Below are 23,355 nucleotides of genomic sequence, written 5' to 3'. Positions count from 1 at the left end.
ACTGCAATTTTTCAAAGGCTTGTAATCTGGCTACAATTGAGTGGATTTTCATGGGGATGGCAAAAGGCACATCCCTGACATAACAACCACCCCTCTGCAAAATGTCAAGTCCCTGCGCCAAAGAATGGTAGCACTGGAGTCTTTTTTTTTTTTTTTTTTAAACAGTCACCACAATTTAACATGGGCAAAACAATGTAATTTTTTCCTAGCCTCATTCTCAAAAGTGGCTGAGCAATTTTAGCCATGCTAGCTGAATTTTTCCAAAATTACAGCGCTATAGACAGCATCACTTGATGCCTTTATTACTTGGCTTGTTATCACCACAACATTGTTAGTAGCTGTAGATAATTCTATTTGTTCTGGCAGAATCAATTCAAAACAAGCTGATAAAAGATGATTAAGTAGCTGCACTGTAATATCATTCAAAAGTGCATCTGCACCCAGGTTTAACGTTGCATCAAGCTTATATCATGTCTCATTAACCACATTACAAGATGTGATCAGCAAATATTGGCCAAAATTTGGGTTAATGGAAAAGGAACAGGTCATTAAATGCTCCATTCTAGAACTCTGGCAGGAAGGGAGAGGCTGTGCCTCCCCAAACAGCCTATTGTGGCCCCGCCCATGCTCCGCCCCCAGGCCAGGCCCCCTCCTGCTGTTCCTAACGCTCTGCCCTGGCTGGGCCAGGTTGGCTGGGGCGGGCCAGCTGGCCTCCTGCAGGGACTCAGGGCGGCTGGTTCTGGGGCCGCGTTGCCCGCCTGGTGCTCCGGAGCTGGCCGCCCAGAGCCCTGGGACTGGCTGCTCGGAACCGTGGGGCTGGGGGTACTGCAGCCATGCTGCCTGGAGCACCAGGGCTGGGAGCACTGCGGCCGCACCGCCCAGAGGCTGGGGGCACTGAGACTGCACCGCCCGGTGCACCGGAGCTGGGGCCTGCCCCCCGTGGCTGCCTGGCACTGGCCAGGTGGTTGTTGTGGGGGTGCTTTGGGCTCCTGTGGGGGAGGGGGTAGATGGGGAGGGGCAGAAGGGGAGGGGCAGGGCCTCAGGCAGAAGGGGATGGCCGGGGGCTAGTCTCCCTGGGCGGCCGGGTCACCGACTGCCCATGAACTCCTGGACAAAATTCTATGCATTTGAATGTAACAAGGCCATGGGGCCAGTTTAAAAAAATCTATTTATTATGCAGCACAGATTGGTTTTAATTCATCAGTTTTTGCCCCTTATAAGAAATCCAAAATATTTAGGGTGAAAGATCAGGAACAAAGAAATGTTAAGTGTCAAAGCAATTCCCCTGCAAAATGTCAAACTAGCTACCCTGGGCAAAAGTCTCTGTTGCTGTAAACTGTCACAGCATCACTATCTGTACGTCAACAGAGAGTCTGGCCCAATAATAGCAACCCTTATTTTCAAAGCACATCACAGGCATTAATAAATATATCTACAAAACACTCCTGGGAGGTTAGCTGAGGTCTGCGAGGCAAAATGAGAATTTCTCACTTCCAATCGCGTGTACAGTTCACTCAGCTATGGGTCTGATTCTCGGGTCTACTCCAGCTCCTCTGCAACACTCTGTCAGCAAAAAGCAGCCAGAAAGCCAGCTTCAGTGGGTCCCTGAGCAGCCCCCTTGTGGCTGTATGCCACCCTCTTCCAGACTCCTCTACATGGGGATTTCCCAGGAGAAAGACAACATTGACAGGGTGTCCATATGGCAGCAGTCCATAAGGCAACTGGACATAATTTAGAACAGCCTGATACAATCTTGAGGCTGTTCTAGATTACGAAGGGACCAGAGTGGCTCCTGGACAGTCCCAGGATCTGGAAATGTAAAAGTGACTTAAAGCCACCTTTTCTATCTCCTATCTCAGATGGGCCTTTAATATACACAGCTAAGGCTTCAGCCCCATGTCTTGCTCTTACTTCATATTATTTACGTTAGCCCTTGCCCTTGATACTATTACATGTGATAGTGTTAACCAATACACCCTGCTGAAACAAATATACTACCTATCGAAACTGTGTGTTGCCTAGGGTTACCATATTTCAACAATCAAAAAAGAGGACGGGAGGAGCCCAGCCCTAGCCCCGCCCCGTCCTGCCCTAGCCCCGCCCCTGCCCCTGCCCCTTCCACTCCCTCCCACTTCCCGCCCCCCTCAGAACCCCCAACCCTCCCCCCCACTCCTTGTCCCCTGACTGCCCCCTCCTGGGACCCCTGCCCCTAACTGCCCCCCAGGACTCCACCCCCTACCTAAGCCTCCCTGCTCCTTGTCCCCTGACTGCCCCCTCCTGAGACATTCCCCCCATCCTAACTGGCCCCCTAGGACCCTATCCCCTACCTGTCCCCTGACTGCCCCCTCCTGAGACCCTCCCCCCATCCTAACTGGCCCCCTAGGACCCTACCCCCTACCTGTCCCCGACTGCTTCAACCCTTATCCACACCCCCACCCCCAGACACCAGGGACTCCCACGCCCCATCCAACCACTCCCCACCCCCTGACTCCCCCCAGAACTTCTGACCCATCTAAACCCCTCTGCTCCCTGTCCCCTGACTGTCCCCTCCTGGGATCCCTGCTCCTAACTGCCCTCCAGAACCCCACCCCTACCTAAGCCTCCCTGTCCCTTGTCCCCTAACTGCCCCCTCCTGAGACCCCCCCCACCCTAACTGCCCCCCTAGGACCCTACCCCCTACCTGTACCCTGACTGCCCAAAACCTTACACCCCCAAACCCCAGACAGCCCCCCCCCGAACTCCCGACCCATCCAATCCTGCTCCCCGTCTCTTGACTGCCCCCTCCAGAACCTCCCTGCCCCTTCTCCGACCCCCTGGCCCCCTTACCGTGCCACTCAGAGTGCTGCGGAGCGGCGCGCAGGAGACTGCTGGAGGCCCGAGGCGAACGGCCGGCCGGCGATCTGCGAATGCAGGGAGGGGGAGGTGAGTGGTCTCAAGTTGCAGGGGAGAGGAGGGGGAAGCGGAGGAGGGGCTCTGGCTGTCAGAGCCCCGTGCGAGTGGCACGATCCGGCCGGCTGCCCTGTCAGCCGCGCGCTCTGTATGGGGGGGAAATCCGGACATTTACAAATTCCCCCCGGAAGCTATTTTTAACTCAAAAAAGCCGGACATGTCCGGCAGAATCCGGACGAATGGTAACCCTAGTGTTGCCTGACATTATAGATTCTGGTGCAGAAATGAATTAAATTGATATATGCCCATATAACCCTATATACTGCAAAACTGCTCTATTGCTGCTTGTTGAGTCCAGAGTGCTGCATAATCCAGGCTTCAGATAGTTTATTTAACAGAGTACATTTTTCCCTGGTTTCATAGAGTTTGTCTAGAGGTTTATCGGATTTTGCTCACTGAATCAGTCATTTTAAATCTTTCAGGTTCTATATTTTTCCCTGTTTGTACGGCATTTCCCATTACAGAAACTGTATTCAGAGTCAGTGACAGGCACCAACCTAAAACAGCCATTTGGCTTTAACTGTCTCGCTTTGGGACAGTTTGGCAATTGGCTGCTGTGGTCTGGTGGCAGAATAACTCGATGGTTTCCACGCCCAGCTCTGTCACTGCCTCAGCGCCTCACTTAGGGCAAGCCAAAGCAGACCCAATGTTCAACCTGGGGTGCCTAAACTGGATATTTGGGAGAGAGAGACTACCATTTCCCCAGCCTTTCTACTGCTGCTCTTCTAGCCAGTGGCCTGCAGTGGGGGATGGGACCCCAGTGCATGCCATCTGATGGAGTTTATTGCCAATTCTTGCGATTTCCTTACAACTCTAGGAATTTTGTGGTGTTTATTTATCTGCCTCAAGAAAATATGATGAAAGTTGCCAACTCATGAATTTTCCCAAATTCAAGATGGCCACCATCTCTTATTACTGTCAATGGGGCTCAAGCCAGCAAGATGGCTGCCATTTCCCTACAGTCTCCCTGCATGTGGAAGTGAAGCTGCCCTTAATAAAGTTGGCTGCTATCTCCCACTGTTTTCAATGAGATCAAAGCCATGTCCCCAGGCAAAACGGCTACCACCCTATGGTTCAGGGGACTAGACAGGGCACAGGGACTATAAATAGTTCATAGTCACTGGATTCTTGTTATCAAGGTCCCCAACCCAGCCTGGTTCCAACTAGAGTTGGGCAAAATTATAAATGTCCATTTTAGGCACCTAAATGCCAAGTCTTTTATGCAGAATCAGAGACCATAAAAACCACTAGGACCCTTGCTGTAGCTTTGCTCTCTACACCAGTAGCTCTCAACCTGTGGTCCACAGACCCTATGTCTAAGGGGTCCACAAAAGACTTAGTTGAATTCTGTTCATTCAGTTTCCAGTCTATCTATACAGACCATAGATTTCCAAAGGGGCCCACAGCTCCATTCGAAATTTTGTAGGGGGATCCTCAAATGAAAAAAAAAGTTGAGACCCACTGCTCTACACAACATTATGATTAGGAGGAAAGCACACGGATACAGCTGGTTTACAATATATAATTTTTACTAACCATACACAAACATACAAAACCTAACTACATATATATATATATATACCACCGCTCTGTTAGATTCTGGTGGCTTATGTGATAGAAAACAACAGAGGACCGCTGGATGGACCCCAAACTATTTAAAGAGATGATACTCAATTCTTATGCGCTATATACTCCTTCCCTCTAAAAGGAAATTAAAAAAAAACCATTTACGAATGCCTTATATCAAAACTCCTATAATTAAATATATGACAACCCTTTTGTTTTTTTAATACTATCAGGGAGTTTTCACATGGGAAATGTATCCCAGACTGTTCTAACCTCAGCAAGAACATCTGGTGCTCTTTCTTTCCCAACCTTCAGCCAGGAGATATGAAATAAGCCTGGTGATTTTCAGTGGGTTGGTTCTTTATTTGGGAAGGCCCAAATGAGTTACTAAAAGGACAAAGGGCAATTTGCCGTTTCAAAAGTGAAGTGTAAGACATACATGCAGGGCCAATCCTCAACTTCAGCCTAGGAGAACTCAGTGAAACTGAAGGAAAGAGGGGGATTCTGATCCAGATTTCAAACATCCTCGTTTGTCAGAGTTTGGGTACGGAATTAATAGGTCTATTTGCAACATTCAGTTTAGGTTTCAAGCACTGGGTAGGTATGTTCAGATCCAGGCTTTTAGGGCTTGGGTGTATCTCCTTTAGGAACTGATCCCATAAAGTGTTCAGCACCCTCAATTAGAGCTCGGTAAAATTTTTTGACCTAAACTTTTTTTCTGGCAAAAAATGCCTATTCAGGTTTGTGTAAACTTTTTTTGACTTTGTGTTGATTTTTGCCAATCTATTTTGGTTGGAAAAAAACAAACTTTAATAAAGTTCTGAAAAAAAGTTTCATTTTGATATTTTTAAATGCAACATTTTGTTCAAGATGACTTTATGTTTAGAAATTTCCCTCAATTTTATGTAAAAAAACCCCTAAACGTTCAAAAAACCCTGCTCAAATCAAACCAGAATGTTTTGTGTTGGGTCAAATGAAACATTTAATTCAACCCAAAACTATTTTTTTAACTTTTCGATCTTCCAGAAATTTGAAAAAAAAATAATTTTCATGTTGACCCGAAAAAGACTGTTTTTCAATTTTTCTGAATGGCCAGTGAACTGAACAATCAGTTATTCGCCCAGCTTTGCCCTCAGTTCCCACTGAAGTCAATGGGAATCAAGGACGTTCAACGCCTTATACCAGCAGGCCCTTATTGTGGGATGAACCTCCAAAAAGTTTACAAGGTCTTGATGGGGTTGGTTCAGATCAGACTCCAGAGGTCTAGAGCTGAGCCATACTATCCGAGCCTCCTGCTTCTGAAAAATGGAGCAGGAAAACTCAAGAGAAGGGGGTTTCTCATGGGCTTCTCGGCATCTCCTCTTCCGCTCCCAGGCAGAAATACCCTCTGACTCAATGGCTGTTCTCATGATCATAGAATCATAGAAGATTAGGGGTGGAAGAGACCTTAGGAGGTCATCTAGACCAACCTCCTGCTCAAAGCAGGACCAACCCCAACTAAATCCCAGCCAGGGCTTTGTCAAGCCGGGCCTTAAAAATCTCTAAGGATGGAGATTCCACCACCTTCCTAGGTAACCCATTCCAGTGCTTCACCACCCCCATAGTGAAATAGTTTCTCCTAATATTCAACCTAGACCTCCCTCACTGCAACTTGAGACCATTGCTCCTTGTTCTGTTATCTGCCCCACTGAGAACAGCCTAGCTCCATCCTCTTTGGAGCCCCCCTTCAGGAACAAAATACATAAATATAAATCCAAGTGATCTGCTGTAACAAACATCACCTCAATCCTCATCAGGGACCGAACTGAGGGCTAAAGTATGAACTTCAACAGCATGAGTTGAAGGACTGAGGGTACATCTACGCTGCAAAAACCAAAAGCCCTCAGCAGAGAGTCCCAGCGGCTGGGTCAACTGATGTGGGTTCGGGGACTCACGCTTTGGGGCTAAAAATAGCAGTGTAGTCATTCCCACTTGGGCTGGAGCCTGGGCTCTGAGACCCGCCCCACCTTGCCTGAGTGGGAACATCTATACTGTTATTTTTAGCCCCATCATGTGAGCCTGAATCACTTGACTCGGGCTCTGAGACTCGTTGCTGGCGGCCTTTTTTTGCAGTATAGATGTACCTTAAGTCCCCAGCTGTATCTCTAGCAGACTTATATCCTCCCTGGATCAGGCACGGAAGAGGTCATATAGCAGACTTGACTGTAAGTTACAATAGCGTCCATAAAATTGTTTGATTCTAATTTAGACCAAGGAGCAGTCCAAATTCTTCCCCGGTATAAACCCAAATCAGCCAGTGGAGTTACACCCCGGATGTATTTGGCCCAGTTGATTTACACCAGGGTTCAGCTTAGTGCATTGTGTTTTCCATACCAGTTCTGCCATCTCTAGGACTGATGACCACCTTATATAAAAGGGAATAAAACCGGAGTAATACTTAATGATACTGACTATACATCCTTTCCCACAGCCTTCCTGAACCCCATTTAAAACAATCCTCCATGCATCCAATATAGGTTTACGTTCCCCCTTCATGACAAAACTGACAGAATCCTTCTCGGATTCGCTGCAAAACAACTACCTTTTCCCTGTCACATAATTTACAAATGATGTAATCACTGAAGTCAGAGCCACAGTCGTGGTGCCATAAGCCTGGATTTTCTGCAAAACCCCTTGGGAAAGCAGTCTAATATACATAGGTAGATTTTTAATCCATCGAGAAACAACCCAAAGAATACAAATGACAATCTAAAACCTGACTTGGACTGAGATGGTTTAAAATTTAGGGCTAGGCTGTGGCTCTAGGCACAGATTTGAGCAATGCAGAGTGAATAACGTGCATCATGCTAGAGGTACGTCTACACTTACAGCTGTGCGTAGAGTACAGATACGTCAAGCCCAGCGAGCACGGGTATAAAGAGCAGTGTAGACAATGAGCCGCAGGTTAGGTGAGTAGAGTACAGTGCCCTACATGTCTGAATGCCCAGGGCCAACGCTTACATGGGCTCTCTACACACCCAAGCAGCGCCTCCCACGTCTACTGTGCTATTTTTAGCAGTACAGGGTCCTGTTACCTCTCTGCTGCTGGAGTCTTTTCCTGCAGTGTTTAGCTCCATGTGTAGTGCCTGTTCTCTAAATGCTGCCGTAAGGGTGTAGACAGCCTGGAGGTAGCACCTGGAAGCTTTGTGACTCAGGGCATGGCTACACTTGCAGATGTAGAGCGCTTTGAGTTAAACCAGCTTTCATAGAGCACAGCAGGGAAAGCGCTGCCATCTGTCCACACTGACAGCTGCCAGCGCACTGGCTTGGCCACATTAGCAGCTCTTGCAATGGCCACAGAGAGCAGTGCATTGTGGGAGCTATCCCAGCATGCAAGTGGCTGCAACGTGCTTTTCAAATGGGGGTGGGGTGGAGTGTGACAGGGAGCGTGTTGTGTGTATGTGGGGGGAGAAAGAGTGGGTTTTGGGGGGGGTGAGAGCATATCAGCATGCTGTCTTGTAAGTTCAGACAGCAACAGACCCCCTTCCCCCCCCGCCTCTCTCTCTCTCACACACAGCATTCCACAGTAATGGTTGCTTTGTCTCGGAGGAGATAAGCAGCTGGCTGTCAAACGGAGCTTTCAAAGGGCATATCCAAAACAATGACAAGTGGCCACTTGACTTAAGGGGATTATGGGACGTTTCCGGAGGCTGATCAGAGCGCAGTAATGCAACACCTCGTTCACACTGACGCTGGGGCGCTCCAGCGGGGGCGCAGCAAACGTTATTCTACTCGCCGAGGTGGAGTACCAGGAGCGCTCTAGGCGCAGAGTCAGAGCGCTCTACGTGCCTTGCCAGTGTGGACGGGGAGTGAGCTAGTGCTCCCGGGGCTGCTTTAATGCGCTGTAACTCGCAAGTGTAGCCAAGCCCTCAGAGACACGCCTCTGATCCTGACCCCGCTCCCTCCTTGCTCTCAGGAGGTAGCAATGTATTGCTGGCAGAGGAGGTAGCAATGTACTGCTGGCAGAGTACCTGTGCTGGATCAGCCAGTCTGCCCAATGAGTAGGAGACAAGGCTCCGCCCATTCCCTCCCTCTCTGCCCATGTGCCCCGGGGCTGGAGTAAGCAGGTGACAGGCCCCATTTACTTCTATGCACAGAGACCCAAGGTCCAGATAGAGCAGGGATGTAAGGGGGCAGGGGCATTCTTACTCTCCCCTGAATGGGTGCATAGCCTGGGTAAGAATCTAGCCCTTTACTGGTAAAAACAGACATCGGCCCAGTTGACACGTTCTGCTCTGGCCTGGAGTGGGGGCCGACAACTGGATCCTGTGTTCAGTTTGGTCCCATCTCTAACCTCTACCCTGCAACTGATTTTGGGACATTCCTTTTAGATAACAAACACAGCAGGAATGGGCCCTCTCCACGCATGAAGGATAAGGTAGCTGGCTACGCTGCCCTTTAAGGAGGATAATTAATGTGAGCCTAATGTACTACCTGCCCTGTAGGAGCCTTGTCTGTGCCTGCCCCAGGGTCAGCTCCCTGTCCCAGGAACAGAAGCCTTCCCCTCTCAGCCCAGGCCGGCTCCATGGTCCCGCTGCAGGTGAGCAATACTTGCGCTCCAAGGGAATGCTGGAGGGCTGGGGGGCGTGGAGCATATCTCTTGCTTACCTGCAGAGGGGCGTGCTTGTGCGGCCTGTGCCCAGAGGTGTCAGGGAACTGACCTCTGCCAGACGCAGCTAAGGCTCCCTCACGCTAAGGGTAGGTGGTAGCGAGGTGCCTGCCCTCAACCAACCCCCGGGGAGCATCAGAACTATACAGCACTACACAGGTGGCCTGAGATCAGATACAGATTATGGGCTGGAGTTTTAAAGGTATTTAGGGGCCTATCTGTATCTTTAGATGCCTAAACACCTTTAGAAATCCAGCCCCTAGCCTCAAAAGGCATTCACCTGGATCCCTGCTAATGGGAAGGGTGCTATGGCATATCCAGCCAGAGAGTAAGTTTAACTCCAGTGGTTTACTTCACAGAGTCCATGCATTCTCTTCTCCATCGGAACGTAGAACTCCTATTACTATCAACAGGAGCTGCACATGCCCAGAAAGGGAAGCATATACTCCTGGTGTGATTAGGGTTTTGTCCCTTGCTAAGCAAACAGCTTCCTAAAGTGCCTTATTAGCCAGGCAAACATATTCTTATTAATTGCACCAATACTCTTGACAATTGCATCGTATGCTTGGGGATATGTATCACAATACCAAGAAGGGTGTAGGTTACTCAGCTGATAAAACTCCATGGAGGTACTAGGGAATACATTTAGATTTCAAGCAATATTTTTGCAGATCAGTCTAGGACCAAAAAATGAATAACACCACTGCACTTATATGCAGAGTTATCAAAGCTCTCACAGTGCTTTTAAAATATTCATTAGTTAAGCTTCCCAACCCCAACAAATTAGGTAACTATTATCCCTGTTTCACTGGTGAGTAAGCAGCAGGGTCAAGTGATATGTCCAGGGTCACACAGGAAGTTAATTACCAGTCCTAATTGCTAGGTTCCTGCTAATCACTAAGAATTGCTCTTTTCCACAGAGGACAGATCCTCAGCTGGTGGGAAATGGTGTAGCTGCACTGATTGCAATGGAGCTCTACTGATTTATATCCAGTGAGGGGCTATATTTGTGTCTGTAAAGCCACACAGTATGTTTGCAAAAACTCTCCTGCTAAGCACTGTTTAGGCATTCACACATTTGAAATGGTGCAACGCAATGAAAAGAAATCAAAGGCAGCCTGGGTTGTTTTTTTGAAAGTCAAACCATAAATGAACGTGTGCAATTTAGAAAAATATCTCTAAAAGCCACCGGGAAGCTGACACCAAAGTCGTTTTTACACTGAAACTGTCAAATTGCACAAACGGAGAAAGAAAAACGTAGTTAGGAAATACGCTCCAAGGAGAAGGGCCAGAATTTCAGCGGGTGTAAATTGGCATCACTCTGTTGATTTCAATGGAACGACAATGATTTACACCCACTGAGGATCTAGCCCAACTTTCCAACTGGAAACAGAAAACATGTTTATTAAAAAGAGATATTGTTGGACAATCTTTCCCCTCTGTTTCCTATTTGAAATAACTCTGTAGTAGAACTTCCAAACTCCTAGGCTCCTTAACAGCATGCAAAAGAGTTGGGGTAGGATTTAATGCCGGAGTTTCGACCATCCGGGCCCTTCTAAGGGGCGTGCATAAGGTTGTGACCACATGTCAAATACAAAGCGATTGAATTTATTCCACTCGTGTTTCTATAATCAAACTTTTCATTTCCGTAGCACACTGAGTCCAATGATCTCAAAGCTCTTTACAAACTATTAAGCCTCACAATACTCCCCAGGAGGTAGGTCAATAACATTACATCCATTTAGTGCACTAGAAAACTGAGGCACAGAGAGGGTTGAGTGGCTTACTTAAAGTCACACAGTGAATGAGAATCCTGGCTCCCGGTCCCATGCTCTGAGCAACATGCAATATGTGACTAAGGGGAGATATGATAAAGATCTGTAAAATCATGAACGGTGCAGAGAAAGTGAATAGGGAAGTGCTATTTACCCCTTCACATAACACAAGAACTGGTGGCCACCCAATGAAATCAAGAGGCAGCAGGTTTAAAACAAACCAAATGAAGTATTTCTTCACACAGCGCACAGTCAGCCTGTGGAACTCCTTGCCAGGGGATGTTGTGAAGGACAAAAGTGGGTGAAAAAAGAATTAGTTAAGTTCATGGAGGATAGGTCTGTCAATGGCTATTAGCCAAGGTGGTCAGAGACACAACCCCACGCTAAATCTTTGATTGTCAGAATCTGGTACTGGATGACAGGGGGATGGATCTCTCGAATTGCCCTTTTCTGTTCATTCTCTCTGAAGCATCTGGCACTGGCCACTGTTGGAAGACAGGATACTGGGCTAGATGGACCATTGGTCTGACCCAATATGGCTGTTCTTATGTTCTTATACTTCTTCTTTTACTTAGGGTGAGAACTGGCTCTTAAATATAGCTAATTAATCCTTACAACATCCTGATGAGGTAGAGAAAATAGCACCATCATCATCACAAAAGAGAAACTGAGGCAAAGCAGATAAGTGACTTGGCCAAGGCCACATGGCCAGAGGCAGGATTAGAACTCACAAGTTCTTGGCTCCCTGCTATGACCTTAAACCATGAGTTACTCAACTAAATCTCAATTTTTCAAAGTGCTGTTAGGAACGGTAAGTCCAGAAATGATTTTTAAAAGGGACAAACCCACCACCACAAATATCTTCTAAAAGTGTTCCGACGGAGCGGCTGTGTCCCTGCATGCTTTTTGTAATTGATTTTTCCAATGGACTAAACAAATCTGGCTATTATGCTGCCTACAATAAGCAATGAGGCATTTCGTGTCATCTGAATCTCAGATACACAGCCTTTGATCACGTGACACCTCCCTGTAGGCTCAGATGACAACAGGATGGGAAAAAGGCCTGGCTAGTGTCAAGAGGATGCATTCTGACCCCTCCAGCACCCACTCAACAATAACTAAGGGCATGAGAAAATCTGATGCAGAATGGCTGTAAGATTTCCTGGCCCTTAGGACTTCCCTAAAGCTGTTTATTTAATGAGTTGTCTGTGACTGGAGAGGGATGGTTGACGATGCGGCGTCAGATCTCAGCTGGTGTAGATAGTCTACACTGACTTCTAGGAGCTATTTTGATTTCCATTAGCTGAGGATCTGTCCCACTAACTATATTTTGGGGGGTCTGAAAGAGAATAAGGGGTATTTAAACTCCCTTTTCTTTATGAACTAGCTATGCTGCTCCAAGGGGAAGATCTGCTGGCATGGGCCTAGATGCCTCTGTTCTACCTTGCGAACTAGTACTTGTGTTTCTAACCAAGGTAATGAAACCTGGCTTTGGAGCAGGGGGTTGCCAGCTCTTCTTCCCAAAACTACAGAGGCTGCCTGCATGCCAGAGCAATATTGGCACAAAGATTTTAACCCTTAGAATACTGGCTGGGGAAATGCACTAAGCGGCACAGGGATGATAATCTTAATACTGCTTTGCATTTTACAGCACCTTTCATTGGTGGATTTCAAAGTGCTTCCCAGACACTCGGAACTAAGCCTCACATCTTCCGTGTAAGGTAGGTGGGTCTATACTTTATTAATTTTACAGAGGGTAAACTGAGGCACAGAAAGGTGGAATCACTTGCCAAATGCACCAGAATAAGCCAGAAGCAGACTCAGGAATAGAATCTAGGAGTTCCTACCACTAGGCTAGAGAATGAGGAAATCAATAGGCCCTGATAAATAGTCTGGCCCATCACAAGGTCTCAGCGAAATGCAGACAAAACAAGAGTTTCGTCTCTCAGCAATCAGCATAGAGACTGGTAGCAGCCATGGGAAATCACCCAGAAAAATGCTACCATTCTAGAGAAGACTTTGGCTCATGGTCCAAAATACTCCCCTGGCATCACATTCCATTGAAGGCAATGGAGTTACACCAGACACGGGTTTAGCCCAATATTTTTGCAGCCATAGTCAAGAGGAGGATGCCTTCTGCCCATGTCTGCCCTCTTCATTTGCAAATGTGGTGCCGGATCCAAAGCCCAGCCAAGTCAAGGAGAGGCTCCCCATTGACCTGTGCGGACATTGGCTCAGGGCCTCTAGTCTTTGGCAACTTATTGTGATGAGGCTCAGGGCTGCCAATCAGGAGCCTGACTCATGGGGAACTGAGAAAGGACCAGTGTAACCCACACCCCTCCTGGGTGTGATGTTCTGTCCTATCTAGTGACACCGAGACCACTTAGAGTTAAATGAGTCGGCCACAGCCTTAGCTCAGGGCCACATGGCTTTTAGCTCATGCAACAGAGGTCCTAGGTTTGATCCCGGAGGGCTTTACCAGGACAACCCAATCCAAGAGCACAAAACTTGGGAGAAATACACCAAAGTAACCACTGATGCTCCTGACCAGACCATGTTAAAGAACTTGATTCTCTCAGTGTCTCTTTGCCAAAATGATGCCGCGCTCTCCGGACAGTTTGGGCAGTTTCAGAATGATCACAGCATAAAACGCGTGTTACCCCTCCCCCCCCCCTTTACCACACCCTTAGGTCAATTTCTGACCCAGACTAGCGCCAGCTGCTGATGGACACTCCACGGCGGTGGGGAACAGGGCGCGCAGATATTGCGAAATTCTTTGGCGAGGAGCATTATTATTCCGCCCTTGAGAAGGACCCCGCCCCCCTTTAATTGCAACCAGCGCTTGAAATGAAGCCTGGAAGTTTACTCATGGCAGAGAGCAACCGCGAAGAGCGAGAGGGGTCGCGCTCCTCCACCTAGCTGGGGAGGACACGACAGCGCAGTGCGGGGGTTCACTTACCGAAAGGCAGGACGAAAAAGAAAGGGAACCAGCAGAGAATGAAAACCCCCACGACGATGGCCAGGGTCTTGGCCGCTTTCTTCTCCCGGGAGAACTTCAGGAGGCGCACGGAAAGCGAGCTCCTGAAGTTGTGCCCTTTGCTCCGGGCGCTGGAGAGCGAGTCCTCCACCACGCTGCGGCAGTGGATCCTCAACACCACTTCCATGGACTTGCCCCTCTCCTTCTTGACCCCCGCCTCCAGGCTCTTGGTGGTCCGCCGGGCCACCACGTAGATCCTGAAGTACATCACCAGGATGACCATGAGGGGCAGGTAGAAGGAGAAGAGGGAGGAGAAGAGGGCATAGCCCGGCTCCTCGGTGATGCTGCAGATGCTCTCGTCCGGGGGAGGCGGCTCCTTCCATCCCAGCAGGGGCCCGATGGAGATGACCATGGAGGAGAGCCAGACCACCCCGAGGATGACCACCGCCTTCTTCTCGGTCATGATGGTGGGGTACTTGAGGGAGTACTTGACCCCGATGTACCTGTCCACCGAGATGATGCACAGGCTCATGATGGAGGCGGAGCAGCACAGGACATCCACCGCCGCCCAGATGTCGCAGAAGATGCGCCCGAAAGCCCACGAGCCCAGCACCTCCAGGGTGGCCGAGAAGGGCAGCACCGTGGTGCTGAGCAGCAGGTCCGCGATGGCCAGGTTGACGATGAAGTAGTTGGTGACCGTCTGCAGGTGCCGGTTGCAGGCCACCGAGAGGATGACCAGGATGTTGCCCACGATGGCCGAAAGGATGAAGAGGGCCAGGAAGACCCCCACGCCCACCGCCTGGAGATCCAGGGCCAAAGGCAGGGAGGTGCCATTGGTCTCCGCGTCCTCCCCCGGCAGCCCCCACTCCCTCCAGGACCGGTTAGCGCTGCCCTGTCCCGTCCGGTTCCCATTCAAGCTGGCATTGATCAGATCAGGGAAAGTCATTTTAAAAGGGTCCGGTCTCCATGGAGGATGGCTCCACTGTGAAAGGGACGCCGGGCATGCTCCCCCGCCGCCCTCCCTTGCACCGCAAAGAGTTTCTTCCTCCCCCACTCACCCCCAGTCAAGTCCCCAGCCGGGAGGTTGTGTCTCAGCTTTCCAGCCCACCCGAGACGGGCAAGTCTCCCGGGAAGCGATGGGGGGAGCAAAAGGAAAGGAAGAGCATGGGGTACCCTTGGCTCGCCTTCATCCGAGAAGATGCCTCGGTTGAGGATGCAGGAGTTGGCCGGACGGATGCAACAAGAGACCGCTTGTAAATTTCACGTCCATCCTCCCCTCCCTTCCCAGTCCAGGAGGCAGAAAGGAAAACCCAGCTCTAAGGCGGAGGGAGGGGCGGAAAGTACCAGCTCCTCGGATGCTCAAACTTTGCATTCAATTGGTGGCATGGCTGAGAGAGAGCGAGCTCTGTGCCTCGCTTCCCGGGGTGGTGGCAACCTCAGTTCTCCAAACTCCTCCTAACGCTTCTGTTGCATTCCCTTGCTGATCGGGGAGGGGGGGGGATGCTGGAGGAGCAGGAGGAAGAGGAGGGAGTTGTTACTTTGGAAAGAAAAGGGATCCCAGAGTCTGGCATCCACGAGGATCCATTCCAGCTCCACGCCAGGAGGATGCAAAAACTTCTCTGCTGGGCAAGCGCTGGGGGAAGGAGCCACTCCGGGGCATTTTTAAAGAAAGAGGCAACCACACCGCTAAATATATACCGCGCTACCCCCTGCTGCAGCTGCACCGAGTCGACGCTCAGCGTTTACCGAGGCAGGAGAGAGGCCCCCGTCCAACGCTAGGGGGCAGCAAATGGCTGGAATCCTCTCCCGCCAGAGCCACCTGGGCTCAGACTCCAGGGGAGGGAGTCGGAGGATCGAGCCCAGCGCCAGGCTGCTGCAGGGGGTTGCCGCCCGGGGCCTGCCCCAGTCTCCCTAGGCACGAGTGGTGCCCGTGGCGCGCTGCGGAGCGGTCCCGAGCCCCTTTGGGGGAACACCCCCCTCCCGGGGGAGGGCTGCTGACGCAGGCTTGGCTTCTACCCCCTCCTGCTGCTCCCCTTCCTGCCCCAAGCATCGCTGCCTCCTCCAGCTAGCGCCCCCCTGCCCATTAGCCTCGATCCAGCCGCCCCCTCCGCCAGGCAGCCCCCTTTCCTCCCTAACCCCCCTACCTGGCACGGCCCCAGCACTGCCACCTCCCCAAACCGCCCTCTGCTTCTCTCATCTCCTCCCCATCCTGCCGGGAGCTCCCAGTCCCAGCCCGGCTGCCTCCCATCCACCACTCCCCTTAACCCCCAGGTATTGTCCAGCCTTCCTTTAACCAACCCCCCCCAGGAGCGCCCTCCCTCCCTCTGCAGCCAGGTGCCGGAGCGCAAGCCTACGTAGGCAGCACTGCCTTCAAAGCCCCAACCCCCCAAAAGTATAGGGCAGGAGAAAGGCACTTGGGCAGGGCTATTGCGCGACCAGGAAATCACCCCCGGTGCTGTAAAGCTTTTTGCAAGACAGCTTGTGGTTAAAATGTCTAGGCATTGCTTGGGGGCTTGTTTATACAGTCACTTTCCCCACGGATAAACCCAAGCCCCGTTTCCAGTGATTTGTTTCTAACGAGCCTTCTTCCCCTCCTGCCTCCATACATTATGGCAGGGCAGTGACCTGTATGTTTCGCTGGCATGGTTCCGACGCTAGTTCCTACTGTACACAGGAAATATTTGCTTTCCATTATGTTTATCTTGCATTTTAACAACTATTTTTCCCCCCCAGTGGCCGCAAACATTTGTAGGGAAGTGATTTAACTGCAGCCGGAGCAGAGGCTGCTGATTCATGTTATGAGCAGAACTGGTCAAAAATGTTGTGTATTTTTCTGAAGGAAATGAAAAAAAAAAAAACAACAACCCCACAATTCCTTCCATTTGAATGTTGTGTGTGTGTGTAAGTTTTATTTTTGAAAGGGAGATTTTCATCCTCCTTCCTTTACGTTCCAGCTTTTTTTCCCCAATGGAGAAGAAGGGGGCAAGGGCAAAAACCTGAAACCCCCCCCCCCCAAACATGCCCAAACTGATTTTTATTTAGTAATTTATTTATTTATTTGGTAAGAACAAAACCTTTCAAGCAAAATGACAATTTTCTGTTCTCGTCAAAAAGCCATTTTCATTAAAAGAAAATGTTTTGAGGAAAACATTTCAACCTGTCCTATTTATTTTTGTTTCTTCCTGAGAAGCCAAGTTTAGTTTGCTATCATCTTAGCCCAACAAATTTTGTAGCTATATCTGTACAGCTTTAGATAGATCTCACGGTGTCTATCGTGCTCGATAAATATATCTAATCTAATCTATGTGCATGCACAGAGATGAAAAACCTACATTTTCCCATAGTTAAGGAGGAGTTGACTTTTTATGTAAAGCAGTATTTAAATTTCCTTTTTAATGTGTAGACAGATTGCTTAATGCACTACTGGACCGTGCTCTGATACTATGGTGGTGGGTGTGGTATAAAAACCTACATAGAACAGAATAGAATAGAATGTTGCTCACAATCAAAATTACACTAAATCTTTACCCTAAAATTATTTAATTTTCTGGATTTTGTGGCCCTGATTTACAAAGGTATGGACGTTAGGAACCTAATTACCTTTGTGGATGTGGGCCTTGGTGCTTGTTGTTATACAGAGTTGCAATGGTTAAACTGAATGTTTGATTTAAGACCAATTTAGTTAAACGGGTGCAAATGGCTGTGTGGCCACTTATTTCAATTTAAACCAGGATTATTTGGTTTAATTTAAATTGATTAGCAACAGGTTTGAGCTAAAACCAAATAAGCCACTCTTTAGCAGAGAAAAGAGTGTCTACATTGGGTTTTGCACTGGTTAAACTCAATTGGTTTAACTAAACAGGTGCCACTTTGTGTGTACATAACACTGTGCAAGTCAATCTGTTCTATTTAAGAATTCAAAGGAGTTGCAACTGCAGCTGGTTGGAAATTTTTTGTTGAAACAGTTTTCTGTCAGAAAATGCCGTATCAATGAAAGTGATTTTTTCTGCAACATCGTACAGGTATGATAAAATGTCCTGCACCAAAACATTTTGAAATGTATGTAATATATCTGTTACATTATAGAGCAGTGGTCTCCAAAGTGGGGTGCGCGCACCCCAGAGGGTGCGCAAGAGGATCCTTGGGGGTGCGCGGCAGGAGGAGCGCTTTTTTTTTTTCCGCTTCGTCAGTTCGGGCGGGAGTCCGAGCATTTTTTGTTTTTTAATTTGGCAAAAATGGTAGAGCTGGCACGGCAGGGGGTGCATGCTCAAACATTTTTTTACTGATGGGGTGCACGATCAAAAAAGTTTGGAGACCACTGTTATAGAGGAGCAGCTGTTTTTATTATCTTAGAAAAAAAATGATTTCAGGCTAACACAAGGACCTTGAAAACAGCAGCTCAGCGAATTAATACATTGAGTGCTTATCGAAAGTGTCAAATTGTTTCATTATAACACAAACAGAAGATACTTTGATCTAGAAATTAAGATATTTCAATCTGTACTAAATAGCTGTTTCCCTTAATGCTTATTTTTAAATGAAATTAAATAAAAATAAAATACAAAATAAATAAAATATTTCAGCTACTGTATTATGTCATATTATGATATGACATCATTCACTACTATTACTCGCATGACATAAAATAATGGAAAATAATGGAAAAATTCAAAAATTAAATTAAAATTGAAACAAACATTTCATTTTGAAACAAATTTTTGAGCTTTTTTCAAAACAAAATTTTCTAAACAAACTTTATTTTGGAATTTCTATTTTGCAGGAAATTTGAAAATATGTGTTTTCATTTTGATTGCGAATGGATGAAATTAACGAAAACAAATTCTGAAATGTCAGAATATCCCATGAAACAGAAATTCTGAGTTTTGACCAGTTTTAATGACAATTGCTTCCTCTTTTGACATTTAAGGCTGTTGTCTCACACTTCCTCAGCCTCCTCTAGCTTTCTATTGATTTTGTTGATAACATTTGGAATTTTATGGAGACATAGTGCTAAATGCACTCTTGAGCACAGGGTAACTTTTAAAATTAAAATAAGAAATTTTAAACCACCAAGTGATTGGTATTATTTCCTATTAACATTAGTATTGTAGTTACACCACAGGAGGAAACAAAGCAGACACATATTTTTAAAAAGGGAATACATTTTTTTCTATGTACAATACATAGGGCTGAACATGTATTGTATTTGTGATGTTATTGAAATGAACTGTGACCGTATAGACCGTACTGTTGCAACCAGGGTCCTATGGTTGCACCAGGTCTTGTACAGAGGAGGTAAAGTGGGGTGTCTATGGAAAGGTTGTAGTTTGCTGGTTATCATTATGGTGTCTGTATGTGTATATCATTTTTGTATTTGAAGTTATGAATATTGGCTATGTACTTGTATATTAATGTGTTTGATTCTAAGTAGCCTCAGTGAAGCATTTGGTCAGCTTCTTGAGAATGGGCATTTACTGAGAATAGTCCTATCAAGAAACACTTAACTGACAATGGACTTTGGGAGATGCCAATCCACAGCTGAGCTTTCCTGGTAACATTCAAACTAACGTGTAAACAATGGCGTCGGCCTGCAGAAAGCTGAATCATTCCTGGACATGTGACTTGCCCAGGTGGCTACAAACTCCATCTTGTTGCTGTGATTTTGCACAGGAGAACAAAGGGGTTTCTGCCCACAAGAGAAAGAATATAAAAGGCCCTGGAAACCCCTCCATTTTGTCTTCAGCTGGCTTAAGAGATGGCCTCTCCACCCCAAAGAGATGCCTGAAAGAAACTGGAACAAAGGACAATAACTACGGGGGTGTGAGTGATTGCTGGACCCAGACTACGAAGGAGTCCAGTCTATGAAAGAAGCTTATTGGAACATCTCTGTGGGTGAGATTTCATCTGTATTCAGTTTCCTACTGTATTAGGCTTAGACTTGTGTGTTTTATTTTATTTTGTTTGGTAACTTACTTTGTTCTGTCTATTACTTGGAACCACTTAAATTCTACTTTTTATACTTAATAAAATCACTTTTGCTTATTAATTAACACAGGGTAAGCAATTAATACCTGGGGGAGCAAACAGCTGTGCATCTCTCTCTATCGGTGTTATAAAAGGTGGACAATTTATGAGTTTACGCTGTATAAGCTTTATACAGAATAAAACAGATTTATTTGGGGTTTGGATCCCATTGGGAGCTGGGTGTCTGGGTGCTAGAGACAGGAGCACTTGCTAAGCCATTTTCAGTTAAGTCTACAGCTTTGGGGTGCGTGGCTCAGACCCTGGGTCTGTGTTGAAGCAGACTGGTGTGTCTGGCTCAACAAGGCAGGGTTCTGGAGGCCCAAACTGGCAAAGAAAACGGGCTCAGAGGTAGTCTCAGCACATCAGTTGACAGTCCCAAGGGTTTCTGTGACCCAACCCTTCAAAGTATTGTGTCCAGTTCTGGGCGCCACATTTCAGGAAGGATGTGGACAAATTGGAGAAAGTCCAGAGAAGAGCAACAAAAATGATTAAAGGTCTAGAAAACATGACCTATGAGGGAAGACTGAAAAAACTGCTCTGCCCTTGCCCCCACTCCACACCTTCCCCCCCTGACCCTACCCCCACTCTGCCTCTTCCTGTCCCTGTCCCACATCTTCCCACCCCTTCCACGAAGCACACCCCGTCACCACTCCTACCCCTCCCAGTGCCTCCTGCACACTGGGGAACAACAGCTGTTCCGCAGCATGCAGGAGGCGCTGGGAGGGAGGGGAGGAGTTGATCAGTGGGCTGCCGGTGGGTGGGAGGTACTGAGGGGAGGGTGGGTGCTTGGCTGCCAGTGGGTGTTAAGCACCCGCTCATTTTTTTCCGTGGGTGCTCCAGCCCTGGAGCACCTATCGAGTCGGCGCCTATGGAGGTATTACACTTTCAAGCTGCATTCTTAGGGCAGCCTAGAAGACTGCGGTATTAAGCCAGCTCTGGACTAACAGTTAAGATACTATTGAGTAGGAATTAGTTTGGATAAAACAACCAGGACAGCAACATGACACTGCAAACTAATCCTGTGCTGTGCAAAGAGGCTTCTGAACTCAGCTTGTCCAATAAGTAACATAAACCAAATTGAAGTGTGGCTGTGTTGGAACTCATCAGCTCTTGCTATAGGTGGGATAGAGTCTAGTGTAGGGAAAACTACCAGCCCCAAACCTAAAACCTTGAATATGTTCTAGAATGGAAGAGAACCAAGAAATTAGGATCTACTGGTGTGTTTTTAGGGTTTCCGTAAGAAGCTCACACAATGCAGGGATGAGTGTCCTATCAATGCTGAGATAGAGCAAATGAATAGTAGAGCTGGCTGAAAATTTCCCAACGGAAAACTTTTCTATTTGAAAATGACGATTTGTTGGAATCAAAATGTTTCACAGGAACATGCTGATTTTCACAAAATATTCTACAGAAGATAATGGAAATAAAGCAGTAATGTTCTGAAATGCCTTGTTTCAAAAATCATATATTACATCATTTACAATACCAATTACTAATTACCACGTAGAATACTGGTTGAGCAAACCAATTACCAATTAGGATACCACTTATCAAGTTTATATATATATCAAATATTTTGTAGAGAGAGAAAGAGAAACAATATATATATATGTGTGTGTGTGTGAAAATGTCAAAATATAAATGATTGACCAGAAATTTCATTTCACAGGAAATTTCAAAAGCTTGACTTTTTGTTCCAATTCAGAATGAGTTCTGTTTTAGTTTTCAGAATGTTGAAATGTCTGTTTCTTGGGAAGTTTGGAGATTTGACCCGCTCTAATGGATAGATACCGTAGAAGCCTGGATCTTGAAAACTCTTATACTTTGGAAAACTCGTGGCTGGCCCTTCTACCTTTAACGGTCTGCACCAAAATCAGTGATATAGCCTCAGGCTTTGAGAAAAGATGCCGAATCAGAATCTGGCCCAGAGATTTGCATTATGGCTCTGGAATAGCAATGGCATCATTGCTTCACAGCATTCAAAGTTCCCCAAATCTTACCATCTAAAAAAAGACATGAGACTGCAAATGGATAAAAGCGAATATAAAGGGTGGGTTGGATGAAAGAAGGATAATGGTTATCAGACGGTGTGGTTGTTAAGAGAGGAATGCCAATGTCTGAATAGGCATTGGAGTCAGTGTGTCTTAGCTAATGTGATACGTAGGCTACAACCAATTGTATGTTTAGTTTGGGGGTTTTCTGGGTGAGCGCTTGCTGGGATGGAAGTGGGGAGGGGAACGGTAGGAAGGGGAAGGTTTTGTGGGAGTAAAAGGGGGAAAGGGCGAAAATTAGACAAGAGGAAAGTGGGAGAGGAGGAGGGAGAGAAGCACAATGTGCAGGACAGGAGAGTGAGGAGGGGCAGTGGAGGGGTTGCATTGTTGGGAGAGGATGGGACAAAAGTGGACCAGCAACCAATGGCGATGGAGGAAAAATGATATCGCCCTCCTCTGTGACAGGCATGGATTGTTCCAAGCCTCAGCCACCTCCCATGGCTCCCTCATTTCTGGATCCAGTTCAAAATCGTCCTTGAACTTGCTCCAGCTTCTGTTACCAACCTCTACTCCCTCCTTGTCCCCTCCACTCTGCTAATACCCGGCTTCCGCTCGGCCCTTTTGGGCAGTCTGTCGATGGGACAGCTGCTTTCTGGACAGCTCCTGCTGCCAGTACAGCCTTCCTGTTTGCTTCTGCCTGTGCAGCTTATTTCAAGTCTCCACTGAACCCCCTGTCTTCTCTCCCTTGCTTCCTTGCCTCCAACTCTTCATTTCTTTTCCTTCATGCCGTTATTTAAAGGGACAATGATCCTGATTCTGTTAACGTCTTGGGCAAAACATGGATTTTTCTAGCTCTTTAAGTCCCCGATCCAAAGCCCGATGCAGTCAATGGGAGTCCTTTCATTGACTTTAATGGATTTTAGATTGGGCCCTAAGACATTTGGAGATACAGTTTGCATCATAGACCCTACCTAAAATAAAGCTGTCATGTATACATTTTACAGGCTCCCTTAACTTATTTTCACTTCCTCATGAAGACATAAGGATATTTCAGATGGCGAATATTTAATGTAACCCACATTAGATGCAAACACACGTAAACAAACAACATGAAAACAGGTGGCACAGACCTAGGCTATAATTAACCACCACAATCTGGATTCTGTACATTTGCTGTCCTTTCTTCTAGGAGTAAGCAAAATTAACTCTACACTTATCCTATGATGGGTCAAAATTCTGATCAGTCCACCCTGGGAAAAGAGATGTCTGGGTTTCCTTTTTGGTTTTACCTTCATTGCAAAAGAAATATGCAGGTATTCAGTAGAACTTGGCTAAACTATTAGCGAATTAGGGCCAAATTCCCTGCTGAGTTATAACTGATGGAAGCCCACTGAAGCTAATGCAGCCATAGAGGTGTAAGTCAGG

At 47.2% G+C, this 23,355-nt stretch overlaps 1 protein-coding gene across 1 annotated transcript in view; it reads right to left on the bottom strand.

The window, feature by feature from the left end:
* The window catches only part of ADRA1D (adrenoceptor alpha 1D), a 72,649-nt gene extending 57,788 nt beyond the window's left edge, over positions 1 to 14,861 (bottom strand). The window contains exon 1 of the mRNA XM_065405281.1: positions 13,898 to 14,861. Coding sequence (XP_065261353.1) covers positions 13,898 to 14,861 — 964 coding nt within the window. The remainder of the gene's footprint in view (positions 1 to 13,897) is intronic.
* Between the last annotated feature and the right edge of the window lie 8,494 nt (positions 14,862 to 23,355).

This window comes from Emys orbicularis, chromosome 5 (genome assembly GCF_028017835.1).
Source record: "Emys orbicularis isolate rEmyOrb1 chromosome 5, rEmyOrb1.hap1, whole genome shotgun sequence".
Classification (NCBI taxonomy): domain Eukaryota; kingdom Metazoa; phylum Chordata; order Testudines; family Emydidae; genus Emys; species Emys orbicularis.
The sequence above is the reverse complement of the archived record's forward strand: the minus strand, read 5'-3'. Positions and strand labels throughout refer to the sequence as shown.